At 43.8% G+C, this 13,202-nt stretch overlaps 1 protein-coding gene across 1 annotated transcript; it reads right to left on the minus strand.

Annotated features, from left to right (window-relative positions):
* Nucleotides 1-243: 243 nt before the first annotated feature.
* RTCB (RNA 2',3'-cyclic phosphate and 5'-OH ligase) lies at nucleotides 244-12,799 on the minus strand. The gene is made up of 12 exons (XM_051636740.1): nucleotides 12,663-12,799; nucleotides 12,416-12,494; nucleotides 11,723-11,790; nucleotides 9,935-10,034; nucleotides 8,508-8,664; nucleotides 7,745-7,901; nucleotides 6,255-6,414; nucleotides 5,062-5,237; nucleotides 3,843-4,031; nucleotides 3,247-3,357; nucleotides 2,432-2,551; nucleotides 244-1,357 (listed from the first exon to the last, which is right to left on the minus strand). The coding sequence occupies exons 1-12, from the start codon at nucleotides 12,753-12,755 to the stop codon at nucleotides 1,250-1,252; spliced, it is 1,518 nt and encodes a 505-aa protein (XP_051492700.1). The 5' UTR covers nucleotides 12,756-12,799; the 3' UTR covers nucleotides 244-1,249.
* Between the last annotated feature and the right edge of the window lie 403 nt (nucleotides 12,800-13,202).

The following is a 13,202-nucleotide window of genomic DNA, read 5'->3' on the forward strand; positions in this document are numbered from 1 at the left end:
GACCCAGAAGGCCCCAAGACAGACAAACTGAAGCTATCATACTCGTCATAACCACATATAGAAGACAACACTGCACTGCCCTTCTCCTGTATCCTGCAAGAAACTCTGCCACCTGCACATTTCGTTGCAAGATCCATCGGCTGAAGTCACCAAACGCGATGAGTTTCAACACCTCATGTATGTACTTTTGAGTGGAAACAGACCAGACATTTTAGCCACAGAATAAACAGGACACTAACAAACTGCAACATCCATCTTCCCATTTTATTTGTAGTTCCCAAATAATCAAGTGGGAATGGTCGGCTTCCTCTCCAGTCTTGATTAATGAATGTAAAAGAAACATCAGAAGTCACATTGTACTGGGTCTGACCCTGCAATTGGACCAACTTAAATCAGAGCTGCAGGACACAGTAAGAAATACTATCCAATCCAACTTTTACATGCTTAGCACTTTTCAAAATGTTGGATTAGCACATCTGTAAATTGTTAAATTACAGCTTCTACTGGGCAAACACAGCCTCTCAAAACAATATATTCAGTCCTACTAGCATTTTCAGAAGACTGTGGAACACCTACTCGTACTGAGCCAAGTACACCAGGTGCTGTGTTAAATGGGAGAAGGGGAGGGGGGGGAAGAGGGCAGGACTGTGCCTCAAGCCTAGCTAGTCCCTCTCAATCCAAGTGGGAAGACTACTCCCAACTCCAGATTTCTTACCCAATTGCCACAAAACATGCAACAATATAGAGTATGCATAGAAGTAACTGCAAACAGAGCAACCTTTCCCTGCCCAGGAGTGCCATACCCTGCTTATCAGAGTACTTGCACAGGCAGCAAGAGCTCCAGGCACTCAGGTGTGGAAACAGCCAGTCTGGTTCATACACCATGTTCTGTGATGGAGGTGGTCTTGCAGCACAGCAATTAGTGACAACTCAGGCAAGGCTGCAGTATTCCACAAGCCTGTGGAATTACCAGGCAAATGGGGGAAGGACTGCATGGAAAACCAAGACTTCCTTATTTCTTTGCTCTTTCCTCACAAGAAAAGAGCACCATATAACAAAGAGGGGGCCAGCATTAATTATGCTTAGGAGTGGTTAAAAAACAGGGGTATCCTCAACTGTTGAGTTTCCAGAAAAGGGATGTGATATCTGAGCATCCTGCAGAGTCCAAGAAGCGTGGGAAGATGATTGTTCTAGTCAGTTTTGTGTAAGGCCTGGAGATGTCGGTGTGTTTCTGCTGCCTTGTCAGTTTCTAGCCTTTTATAACAGCAATAGGTCTCAGTTTAATGGCTTTCTTGCTAATGCCAGCTGCATGGCAGGTGTTAACCACATCTGTCACGTTCTTATAAGACTCTGGTGCCTGGAGAGGGAAGAGAGAAAAAAAAGAAAGACAAAACTATAAACCCAAAGTCATTAAAAGTTAGATGTAGGCTTTTGATATCCCTCTTTTCTTCTCAAAAATAGAATCATTCGAATTGAGGGTATAGAAGCAGGTGAACATACTGAGAATTGGGCCACCTTATGTATCTAAGAAATCTGTGAGACCCTTAGCTTTTCAAGGAAACTTTCACCACATTTCCGCTATTTTGGTTTAGTTTTGCCTAAATTATCAGATAATCCAGCCCACCACCATGCGAGAATGTCAAGCCTCACTATCTGGCAGGAAGTCACTCCAATCTCTTCCTTACAGATGACCCTTAAGCTTGATCTTCACTGCTCCTTAGTGACAGGAATCAGGGTTGAACTCCTAGAGCTTCCCACTCCAGCATTTTGACAAAGAAGCTGTTTTTAAATAGAGATTTTAACGCAATCAACATGTTTGTACAACACCAACACCCAGAACAGCATAGTTCCAAGTCATTAACACGCTTCTATGAGTGAAGCTATAAACAGAAAAGACACCTTATCATTGTAATGTAGAGGAACTGGAAGTCCTAGTATTCAAAGTATTCTAGCCATTTAGAATTTTCTTCTTGAGCAAATACAGGAATTCATCTTAAAAGAGGAGGATCTCTCATACACTGCTAATAATCTACATGACAACTGCAGTGTAAAGTAAGTTTAGGCTGGGAGAACATAATTCAAAAAGAGAATCCATAAAACATAAGTACTTTTGTGATGCTCACAAGAAGACTTCTCAGGGTAAATAGAAATTATCCCTATTGCCAGGCAGAAGAGGGGAAAAAAATATATATAATTCTACACGCCACACCCTGTAAAACAGGCATCTCCCCTTTCAGCAGGATCTTAGAGACAGGGAAGTGTTCACACTGTTTTCCAAAAAAATTTAGTAGCTTTATCGGAAATCACACCAACTGTATATTTAGCATACTACCAATCACTTAGCACTGCAAAAAAATCAAGTAAGGGAGGGTCATTCAGCTAAGGAGCAAGACTCCCTTTTCCCTCTCAAATAATGAAGCATTAAACTCACTTCTTCCATGACCAGTTTGGGAGAAGCAACACGGATGGCAATGCCCATGTCAGCCAGCTTGTCCAATACATCCTGGAAGTCCAAGTTACGTCGAGATTTGGCTCGAGACAGTGCACGACCCTAGAGAGCAGTTTCATTAGTTCTATTTTTCACAGCCATTTGGAAAAACGCAACTCCTTCTTATTACACATTATTACATCATGAGTAAACCCAGAATGGCTGAGAGTACAGACCGCAGTAAGCCACAAAACGAGAAATTAATTTAGACTTTAGGTGATGGGCTTCTGCAAAATCACACATTTGGTATGATGGCTAGGAAAGTTCCTAGCACACTAGTCTGCAAGTGTCTTTTTACCAAAACCACTTCTTAGACACTGTTGATGAGTCAGAGTTTTACTGTAGGCTACTTATATTCCTCAGTCACCCTGTCTCACACTGTAAATAACTGGGGAGGAGATACCTTCTTCTGACTACTGAGGAGTTTTAGATGGACTAGCAGCCTAGCACAGTTAATCCTTCTTGTTAGCTCAGAGGTAACAGAATTTATTAGAAGAAGTTAATTCTCCACATCTCCATCCTAACATTTGCCTTGCATAAAGCAGCACCCCCTAAATTTTCTGCAGTAGTCAAAACTACTCCCTAAGGGACAAAGAAGACTTGTAGCCTGCAGTTCTCCTGGGCTGGGATTAGTGTGGCAAGGCCACTCTCTACTTGTATTGTTCAACAGATGAATCACACACTGGATGACCCCTGGACAACCTTGTTCTCTGGTTGACCCCATTCCAATCCCTTCTTGAAATAATATTTTGACTTACAGCTCCATGGCAAGTAGTTCCGAAGGTCTCAGTCATGCCTTGCTCTGTTCCAGTAAGAACATAGCTACAGGTACCCATAGTCCCGCCGATCAAAACAGGCTGTCCAGTCAGCTGTGGATGCAAAGTATTAATTCACAGGAAAAAGCCTAAAACACTAATTCTTAATAAAAGTCTGAGAGGAACTGTATCTCCAGAAAAGTGGATCAGGTTCACATTCCCTTAGAGCATCCCTGCTTGCCTTGGTTGCCTGATATCAAGGATTCTGGAGAACTAACTGCACTGAAAGATGCAGATCAGCAGATGAGAAGACTTGTGTCCAACAGACAGACAAGGCCAATCACTAAAGCCTGTGCTAGGTATGAAACACTTCTTTCCTTTCATGACCTTCCAGTCACTGTGGTGTGGAGCAAAAGAGGGAGCACAGTGTCCCAAAGATCTAATGTACAGACAAGCAGAATACTGCCGTCCCACTAGGGTTCCAGTGCTGTTAGCTCAGAAAAGAAACTCAAAGCATTTAGATCTCTATTAGGGACCCTAAAATTGCCCAATTCATTGAGAATTCTCTTCTAATTTCCTTCTCCCACAGCTAAACTTACTTGATAATCGACAGCAATAAGAGGATGGTGAGGAGGGAAGGCCCTGGTTGATCCCTTTCTGTGCACCAGCAGAGTTCGCTCCTTTCCATCCACTACATGTTGCTCCACTTTGGCAATGTTGTGAGACACATCATAGATAACATGCATATCAAGGTCATCTGGGGTGGTGTTGAAGACTTTGGCAAAGGCCTAAAACCAGAGGAAATCAGGATGTGAAATACAAGGAGATAACCACTGTGTACATGTGGAAGATCCACAATCTTTTTAGGAATTAAGAGGAAATAAATTTGCTTGAAATAATTTCTTACTGATAAGTCAGTGACCTAAAACACTTGGCATGGCAGGTAAGAAACTTCAGCCAAATTCAGCCACAATGGAACTGAATACAACAGGGCTGGGAGTGACAGAATCGAACCGTCTGGATTGTTTATCTGCCTTTAAGGCAGCTCCAGTGCTGGAATTCAGTCAGAATGCAACTAGACAAATTCTTGCAACTGGGAAAAGATGGTTTCAGCAGGCTAAAAACAATTTTCTTGTATCCTCTTCTTCCAGTTCAAGGCATTTTCAAAAATACTGCTCAAGTGGCTTCTGCAAGTACAATCCAGTGGTGTTGAGATGGATTATCATGATGGCAGCTTCGTGTAAGTCTCCAAAAAATACAGTTTTAAAAGCACACAAACTAATATTACATTAAATACTGCAGAGAATCACATAATGGTTAAGGTTGGAAGGAACCTTAAAGATCATCAGGTTCCAACCTCCCTGCTATGAACAGGGACACCTCACACTAGACCAGGTTGAACAAAGCCTCATTCAACCTGGCCTTAAACACCTCCAGGGAGGGGCATCCACAACCTCCCTGAGCTACCTATTCCAGCACCTTACTGCCCTCATGGTGAAGAATTTCTTCCTGATGTCTAACCTAAATCTCCCCTATTTCAGTTTAAAACCATAACCCTTTGTCCTATCACTGTCCTCTCTGGTGAAAAGCCCCTCCCCAGCTTTCCTGTAGGCCCCTTTCAAGAACTGGAAGGCCACTATAAGGTCTCCCTGGAGCCTTCTCTTCTCTAGGCTGAACAGCCTCAACTCCCTCAGCATGTCTTCATAGCAGGGGTGCTCCAGCCCTTTGATCATCTTTGTGGCCCTTCTCTGGACCCTCTGTCTGGGATAAAGCAGATGTGTACCAAAATATTTACATCAAAGACAACTCTGCTCCTACCTGTCTTGTTAGGAAAGTCATAGAAGAGCGGTTGACCCATGCGTAGTTTCCAGCAGCTGCCATTCCCTTCAAGTAATCCTGTCCCTCAGCAGAGGCAATCCTGGCACATGCCAGCTGGCGATCATTCACTATGATTTTGTCCCGTTTCATAGCTTTTTCCATTGCCACCAGTGCATCTGGGAAAGAAACATAATAAATCTAGGTGAAGTCTTAATTATGTTTCAGTGTGCATGGTGGTCTAGAATTTCTATTCTAAAACTGAACACATCTGTCTGATGGTCAAACGTATGGGTTCTTCTCAAATGTAAAAGAGAATGTGTGGCAGAACATCACCAATTGTTTGCAAACAGTATCCCCCAAGACTGTTTTTAGAAAGAAATGTTAAGAGGCTTAGGTACACCAGAAAGAACTGCCCACTTAGGCAAAAGCAGTTCAATCTAGCAATAAATTCTAATCATGTGAGCACTTCACATGGGTTCCAAAGAATACATGTAGACGCAACTCTTTTTTCTGACACAAGAATTTAGTTTTTTTCTGCTGCAGGAATGCCTGCCTCCTCTGTTACACCAGAGATTACAGACTCACTGTCCTAAGCAAACATTCAAAGACAGCCCCTCAACCAGAGAGAGGATTCAATTAAAATCTCCATGCTCTTTTGATTGTAGAATAATTTAGTTTGGGAGTGACTTCTGGAAGTTGTCCAATAGTTTGTTCAAAGCAGTTCCAGGTACATCAGGTTGCTCCAAGTCGTATTAAGCCAAGTTTTGAGCATCTCCAAAGATACTGGTTCTATAACCTCTCTGAGCAACATGTTTCAGCATTTGACCACTTTAATAGTTAAAAAAAATAAAATAAGAGTATCTAATTAGAATTTCCCATGTCCTAGCATGATTCTGCCATCTTTTACCCTACTATCGTGTGCATACATCATCACAGAATCACAGCAAGATCAACACTCTGTATGACCAAAACCAACTGACACATTAGTTTTACACTTATCATCCCTAAGAAGCTTGAAAACACATGAGAGAGCAAGCAGAAAAAATTTAAGGCAAGCCCTGTCAAGGCAACTCAGAACAGACTCAGGAATTACACTGTAAGAAATGCTCTTTGGTGCTGCAGTTTACTGTCAATGGCAAAACCATGCTGAAGAGCTTGCTTCATCCCAGGTACCTATGCCAGTCAGATCATACCTGTAGCAACCTGGTGGCCCAGGCCTCTGCTGCCACTGTGGATCATCACACACACTTGCCCTTTGTGGTCAATGCCCATCTTCCTGGCAGCATATTCATTGTAAATTTCATCTACAACCTGGATCTCGGCGTAATGATTTCCAGCTCCTAGGGTCCCCAGCTGCCAATCACAACACACTGATCAGATAGTGCTAGGAAAAGCACAGGGAGAAGTATGGGAAGAGGGGCAATAGGGCAAATTGCTACAGCAAGACTTTTAGTTTTAGAAAAGCTCTTCTGGGAAAAAAAAAACAAACAACCCATATAAACTGAAAGGAAGTAGAACACAGTAGCATCATCACTGCCCTCTTTGTTCAGGTTTATAACATAAATATGTTATAAACCATAAACCTGGAAACGTTTTAAATTTAAAGTGGCTATTCTGTGTGCTGGAGATAGGTAAATCCCACATGCTGGACATGTGAATAAATATTTAGAATATGTATATTTAAATATGTTAATATACATTTATAAATAAATATGGATGTATTTATTTATAATATATAATTTAATATTAAATTATAGCCAATCGTATACTACTGAACTGCAGTGTATTTCTACTGTTGGAACAAGACTGCAGTTGAACAAAAGGGCTGGGATCTACAGACTCTGCTGCCACTTTTTTCCAACTTACTTCAACCTAGTTGAAAGGTGAGAAGAGTACAGAGTACTGAGAATTCATTTTCAATATGTACAGGCAAGGCAGTCATACAGTCTTGGTTAAAACTAGACAAGAAAGTTATAACATCCTGCTAATTAGGTATTTAAAACCTTTAAGTAGATTAAAGCAAGATGTTCCATTTTGAAGCCCAAATTTTTTCAACTCCAGAACAGATGATCACCTTTTTTTCACAAGGTGAATGTGAAAACTGAGGCTATGAGATTATTTTGAGGTTAAAACGCTATAACCTTGCAGCACAATTCATAAAACTCAAGAAGTCACATAAAAGAAAGCTTTAAAAGTTGTAGCATTAGTATAGCTATCTTAAGTGTTCCACCCAGAGCAATGAGACTATGTACAGAAATAAAATCCAACCTCTGAACTGCCATTCAAAGTTAGGCGTTAGTTCTGCTTATTATGACATCCTTCCTTGCCCTGCTATTAATTCGCTGAGCGAACGAGGAGAAAAGTTGCAGAATAACTTGCCCATCTCTTAAAAATAAAATTACATCTGGATGGGAAAATACCACTGAACACTGAATTCCAGCATGAAGTGTTAGCTGATGAAAAACTGATGGCCCCAGGGACCTTGGGTATACCCAGTATCACTTCCTTGTTACAGTTCTGTCAAGAATTATTCAGAAATGGCCCCACCACCTCACCCACCTTCCCCCCTGACCAGAAATGCTACGTAGAGTTTCAATAAAAGACACAAAATTAGAAAACTACCTGCTAACCTTTACATTTGAACCCTGGTGGGACTTGCAGCCCTCCTGAAACATAAGGTTACCTGAGGCAGGCCCCTCTTCTTTGCTCTTGAGGAGACCTTGTTGGGGTCAGCCTGCAGCATTCTTCCATATTCCTCACAGTGCTCCTTGTCCTCCGCCCAGGCATAGCCTTCCCGGAGAGACCAGTCCACACCCATCTCTAGTGCCTCTTCCAAATCCCTGCAATTATCAAACACCTATCTGTTATCCTAAGAAATCCTCAAAATTCCACTGGATATGGCCCTGAGCAATCTCAAGTAACTTTGTCATTAGACCTACCTTCAGAGTTAGCGATCCTTTGTGCAGGGATGGAGAGAGACAACACGACCTCAAGAGTTCCCAGCTACGGGATCTATCTCATTCTATGACTTTATGATCAGCTCTCAACTCCTCTAACAAGAAGCTCAACTTCTTAATACTGTATGAAAATCAAGCTCTACAAATATATTCACTTTAGATAGGTCATTGCTCTTCCCTCTTTATTGTGTGGGGAATATCCTATTTTCTCTTTCATCCCTTTCAAAAAAATACCTTGACATACATGGAGTTTTTCTGGCAGAAGAAATGGGAACCCTTCAAGAACTTTCAGTTACTTCAGGGTTTAAAATGGGGGAAGAAACAGCTGACTCTGAACTTATAACTCCTGGTGAACCACATATGCAGAAAGAATGGGAAGAGGTTTAGGATTACTTTTTCTTTCTTAAGTCTCCCACTGACAAATCCTTCATCCAAATAAACACCAGAGATGTCCTCTCTAGTGAGGTGGGCACAAAGTAATTTTCTTACTTGGCATTCATGGGGATGACACCTTTGGAGCCGACACCAACAGGAATGTGGTCAAACATAGCCTGGGCAAGCTGCTCCTTCACAGGCTGCACATCACTTTCATCCAAATTCGTACGCAGCAAGCGGACCCCGCAGTTGATGTCGAACCCGACACCACCTAGATGTGTAGAAAAAGCCACAGCATTAATAAAGGAAGTCTGCTGATGGTGAGCACTTGCTGAGTATTCATCTTGCATCATGGTACCTGCTGAGAAGGACTATGTACTGAATGCTGTGACCTTACACCTTCTTTCTGCCACAGTATTGAGAGAAAAAGCAGAACTGTATTAAGCTTCATTTTCATAGATTAACATGAAGCCTCAAATTTCAAGACAGCCAAAAATGTCGTCTTGCAGAGGCCTGAACTGAAACTTGACTGAAAACTTGACAAGTCTTGACAGATTTTCAGTCTGAAGCACATGCTCTACAGACACAGTTGTACAACTGCCTACAGAGCTCTGCGTTTACAAAGTTGCTTCAGCAAGCAGGCAAAGACAAGTAGACACAACTATAAAATATACTGCCCTCAGAAAGTAGAGAGGATGTTCCTGTTCTTCTGCCTAAAGTCAGAAGAAAAGGGACAGAACTTAGCATGGCTCCTGGATGCAAGACGTGCTTGAAACCCAGTCCCTGAAAGCAAGTCCTTTTTGAATTTTCACTGGAATAAATAGTAACAAGTTATACTAAGTGATAAATGCTTCCAGGGAATATGAAAATTCAGTGCTTATTGTTTTGCCTAATTCTTAGTTTTTAATGAAAAGAAATACTGCAGGGCCAAGGCCTAATGCAAAACACAATTATGCCACCTGTAATATGAAGGTTCTGACATTAACTCGTGTCAGAGGAGGGCTACCAGACTTGGGTTTGAGTCAATCAGGAACACTGGAACTGCCAGAAGCTAGTCTGAAAAATGAGTATCATGTTTCATGACAAACACAAAAGCATCTCCAAACCACTAGCAATTAAAGACCCAAGTGTTTCTTAAATAGCCAGGCATATTTTAAAGTCAGATTTTTAATAAAGTGTAGAAATATTCTCAAAAGATGTTTTCAAACATTGCTCAAAGAAAACAGCAAATTCTTTATCAGCCTGACAAAATGCAGGTTCAAAGTTTTGTGCTTTCCCTTCAAACCTGAGGGATTTCATGGGCCCAAGCCAAAAACACAAGGGCAATCCTCTCTGTAGTGTTTAGATTTGTTCAGTGTAACTACCTGCTCCATAAAGAATAAAGATCCTGAGTGCAAGAATTCAGCACCTATTAACTCCCAAGAATTGACTTTATTTTATAAAAAGAAAAAGCAAAAGAAAAGAAAGACATGCCATTTCAAAAAGTATTTTTATGCCATCCCAGATACTTGTCAGCACAGGTTAGGTCATGCCAAGCTCACCTGGTGACACCACTGCTTCAGGATCATTCATATCAAAGGCAGCCATGTTGCCAATGGCAAACCCATAGCCAGAATGGACATCTGGAAGGCCTATTGATCTCTGGAAGAGAATGAAGGAAAAGATAAAGTTTTATGAAACTTGGTGCTGCAGCATCACCATGGTTACACTTTGCCTTGGGGCAGGGGTTGTCACATCTGCAAACATATACACCAAAAAGAGAATGGATGTTCAGATGTAGATGGAATAAACACATCAATTCAGTTAAGTATCTAAATTCCTGCAGTTACAGGACAGATTGCCAAAGAGAGCAGATCTCACTCTGAAGCAAAAACCCAGTGGCCATTAAGGTGAGTAGCCCTCTTGGCTCTATTGACCAGATCTCAAGAAAACTTAGGAAGAGCTTAAACGCCTCATTGTAGGAACTGTGATCTCACACTGAATTCTAACCTAGATTTTTCTTGAGCTCAGGAGCCCTGGCATGCAAAACTTATGCAAGGCATTAGCTTATGAGTAATGTAAAGCAGAGACATGGAGTGACAAAGAGTTGGTTTTTACCAAGTTCCACCTAGGGACACCTGCAATATTTAAATACTGTAAATGTAACATGGGAAGAGTCCAGTGCTATGGAGTGGCATCATAAAACAGCATATTGTCATCTTAGCTGTGTCATCGAACACTGACTGAAGACCTGCAGGCTGGAAAAAATAATCCTTTCAGGATGATATCCTGATAGGATAGGAGAAGATAAGAGGTGTGTAATTTTAATTTATAAAATAACGCTGTTATCAAACCTTTTCATATTGCTGCTAATTAAAGAAAGTAAGGGCATACTTCTACACAGCTCTGTAAGTTCAAAGCATATCTAACCTGGCAATTTCAGATTAGGAAACCACAAACAGCACTCCCCAAGCTATTTAAGCAAACAAACAGAAAGCCCAAACACCCAGAAAGCTATCAGAAATTGGAACTTCTCCAAGTGTTAAACTGTTGCCTCACATCAGCTTTCAGTGGGATTATATGCTTCTCCCACCTCCCCTTGCCATCCCCAAAGTTTGGAAAGAAAAAGTCAAGATCTGAAAATAAAAACTGAAGATTTGAATAGACAGGTGAAAGTAACATCTCTCCTACAAACTACCAGTCAAAATTCCCATTTTAATAGGTTGTTACTGTTCTACCTTAGTCCCTTTTTAGTTGATCACTAAGGCATTTTAACAGATCTGAGGCTGTTTAGTCTTGAGAAGACTAAGAGGGGACTTTATTAATGTCTATAAATATCTGAAGGGTGGATGTCAAGAATGGGCCAGCTTCTTTTCAGTGGTGCCCTGTGATAGGACGAAGGAAAACATCACCAAGCTACAACACAGGAAGCTCCACCTCAACATGAGGAAAAACTTCTTTACTGTGAGGGTGACAGAGCACTGGAACAGGCTGCCTAGAGGCTGTGGAATCTCCTTCTCTGGAGACTTTCAAGACCCACCTGGATGTGCTTCTCTGTGACCTGCCCTAGGTGTTTCTGCTGCAGCAGGGGGGTTGGACTTGATGATCTTTTGATGTCCCTTCCAATCCCTACGATTCTATGATTCCATAATACTTCTCTTTCTGATAACTTAGTTTTACAGCCTGCCCTTGCAAGCACTCCTTACTCAAAGACAGGTTCCCAACACACAGGCTGTCTTGAAAATAACTTTGGCCTATACCCTTTCTCATAATACAGTTCCCAGTTGGAAGGCAATAATCCCTGGCAAGCAGGAACAGAAAAAGAGGAAATGTTCAGATCAATTACTCACATGAACAATACCAGGTAATGCAGCCACATTGCCAATCTGTTTCATGGCTGGCAAAAAGCCACCTGCACCTGAAAAAAAAAAATAAAAGGTAAGCAATCTGGGAATTTAACCTGGCAACTACAATGTAGCACTTCCTACAGAGGTTGCTCAAAACAGTGGCAAACCAGAAGTCAGTCACCAACAAGTATTCTGATCTGGTATAAAGTGCCTAACATTATGCACCATCTGCAGTCTCATTAAAGGAGGTATTGCACTAAACTCCTCCCTCTGCTGTGCCAGCACCAACGCAGGCCGATCTGTGCTAACAACACAAGTGTGTTACCACCAGCCCAGGGGTCAGATTGGGACCCAAGCACAGGGCATCCTCCACAGGGCAGCCAGCAAGTCTGTGTCCAGCCACCTGACCTGGGCACAGGACACGCCAGAGCTGCAGATGCCACCCTTGTGCTGCTCACCAGGCGGCAGGGGCTGGCATCGTGAGAAAATTCATTCCTATGTGCCGCCTCTCCGGACCAGCCAGCTGGGACGCACATCAGGCCTGCCCCGCCCGTCCCCCGATCCCTTCGGGGCCCACGGACAGCCTGCTGCGAACCCGGGGGCTCAGTAAAGGCTCCGAGGCGGCGACAGGCAGCGTGCGAGCGGCCAGGCTGTGCCCGAGGCCTCACGCCGCGCTGCCCCCCGCACCGGACTCACCTCCGCCGCGGCAGGCGTTGCGCAGCTCCTCGAACATCAGCTTCTCCAGCGGGTCGTTCACGTAGAAAACGCCCTCCACCTGCGGGGAGACCTGTCAGGGCGGCCGCCACCGGGGCACGTCGGGCCCGGCCGTTCCCCCCGCCTCAGCTGGGCCGCCCCACTCCTCCCCCGCCCCCCCCCCGCCTCCCGGGCACCCACCAGCTCCCGGTGGAGCCCGGACCGCCCCCCCACCCCCCCCGCCACGCACGTGCATGTTCGGCACGAAGCCCTTCTTGATCCGCCAGCAGTTCTTGTCGATCTTGTCCAAGAACTGCAGCTCGTCGTTGTAGCTGCGGCTCATGGCGGCGGCGGCGGCTCCCGGGCAGCGGCAGGCACCGACGGCGGCCGCCGAGGGTCAAACTTCCTAGAGCTGCCGGGCGGTGGCGCCCCCTCCCAGCGCCGGGGGGGCGGGGGGGGTGTTTGTCCCTTGTGGGGTGTCCTGGGGGGGGGGAGGGGGGCGGGGTGTCCCGGTGTCCCCCCGCTGTGCTTCAGGACATGGAGTCTCTCACTGAGCGAGGACCAAAGAGCCACAAAAACGTTTTTTTCACAAAAGGTTTTGTGAAGCGGTGCTCCCGCTGCGAAGAGCGGAAGCGAGAGGGGAGCTGTGCTTTTAAATCGGAGCGAGAAATTCACCAACACGTTCAAGCAGAATAACCAGGAATACGTACTACTTAGGTGGAGCACACCGACCAAATGTGTATAAATGTCTAGAGCTTTATGTCTTGGCGGGGAGGGGGGGGCTAGCTTA

This window comes from Apus apus, chromosome 1 (genome assembly GCF_020740795.1).
Source record: "Apus apus isolate bApuApu2 chromosome 1, bApuApu2.pri.cur, whole genome shotgun sequence".
NCBI classification, from domain to species: Eukaryota; Metazoa; Chordata; class Aves; order Apodiformes; family Apodidae; genus Apus; species Apus apus.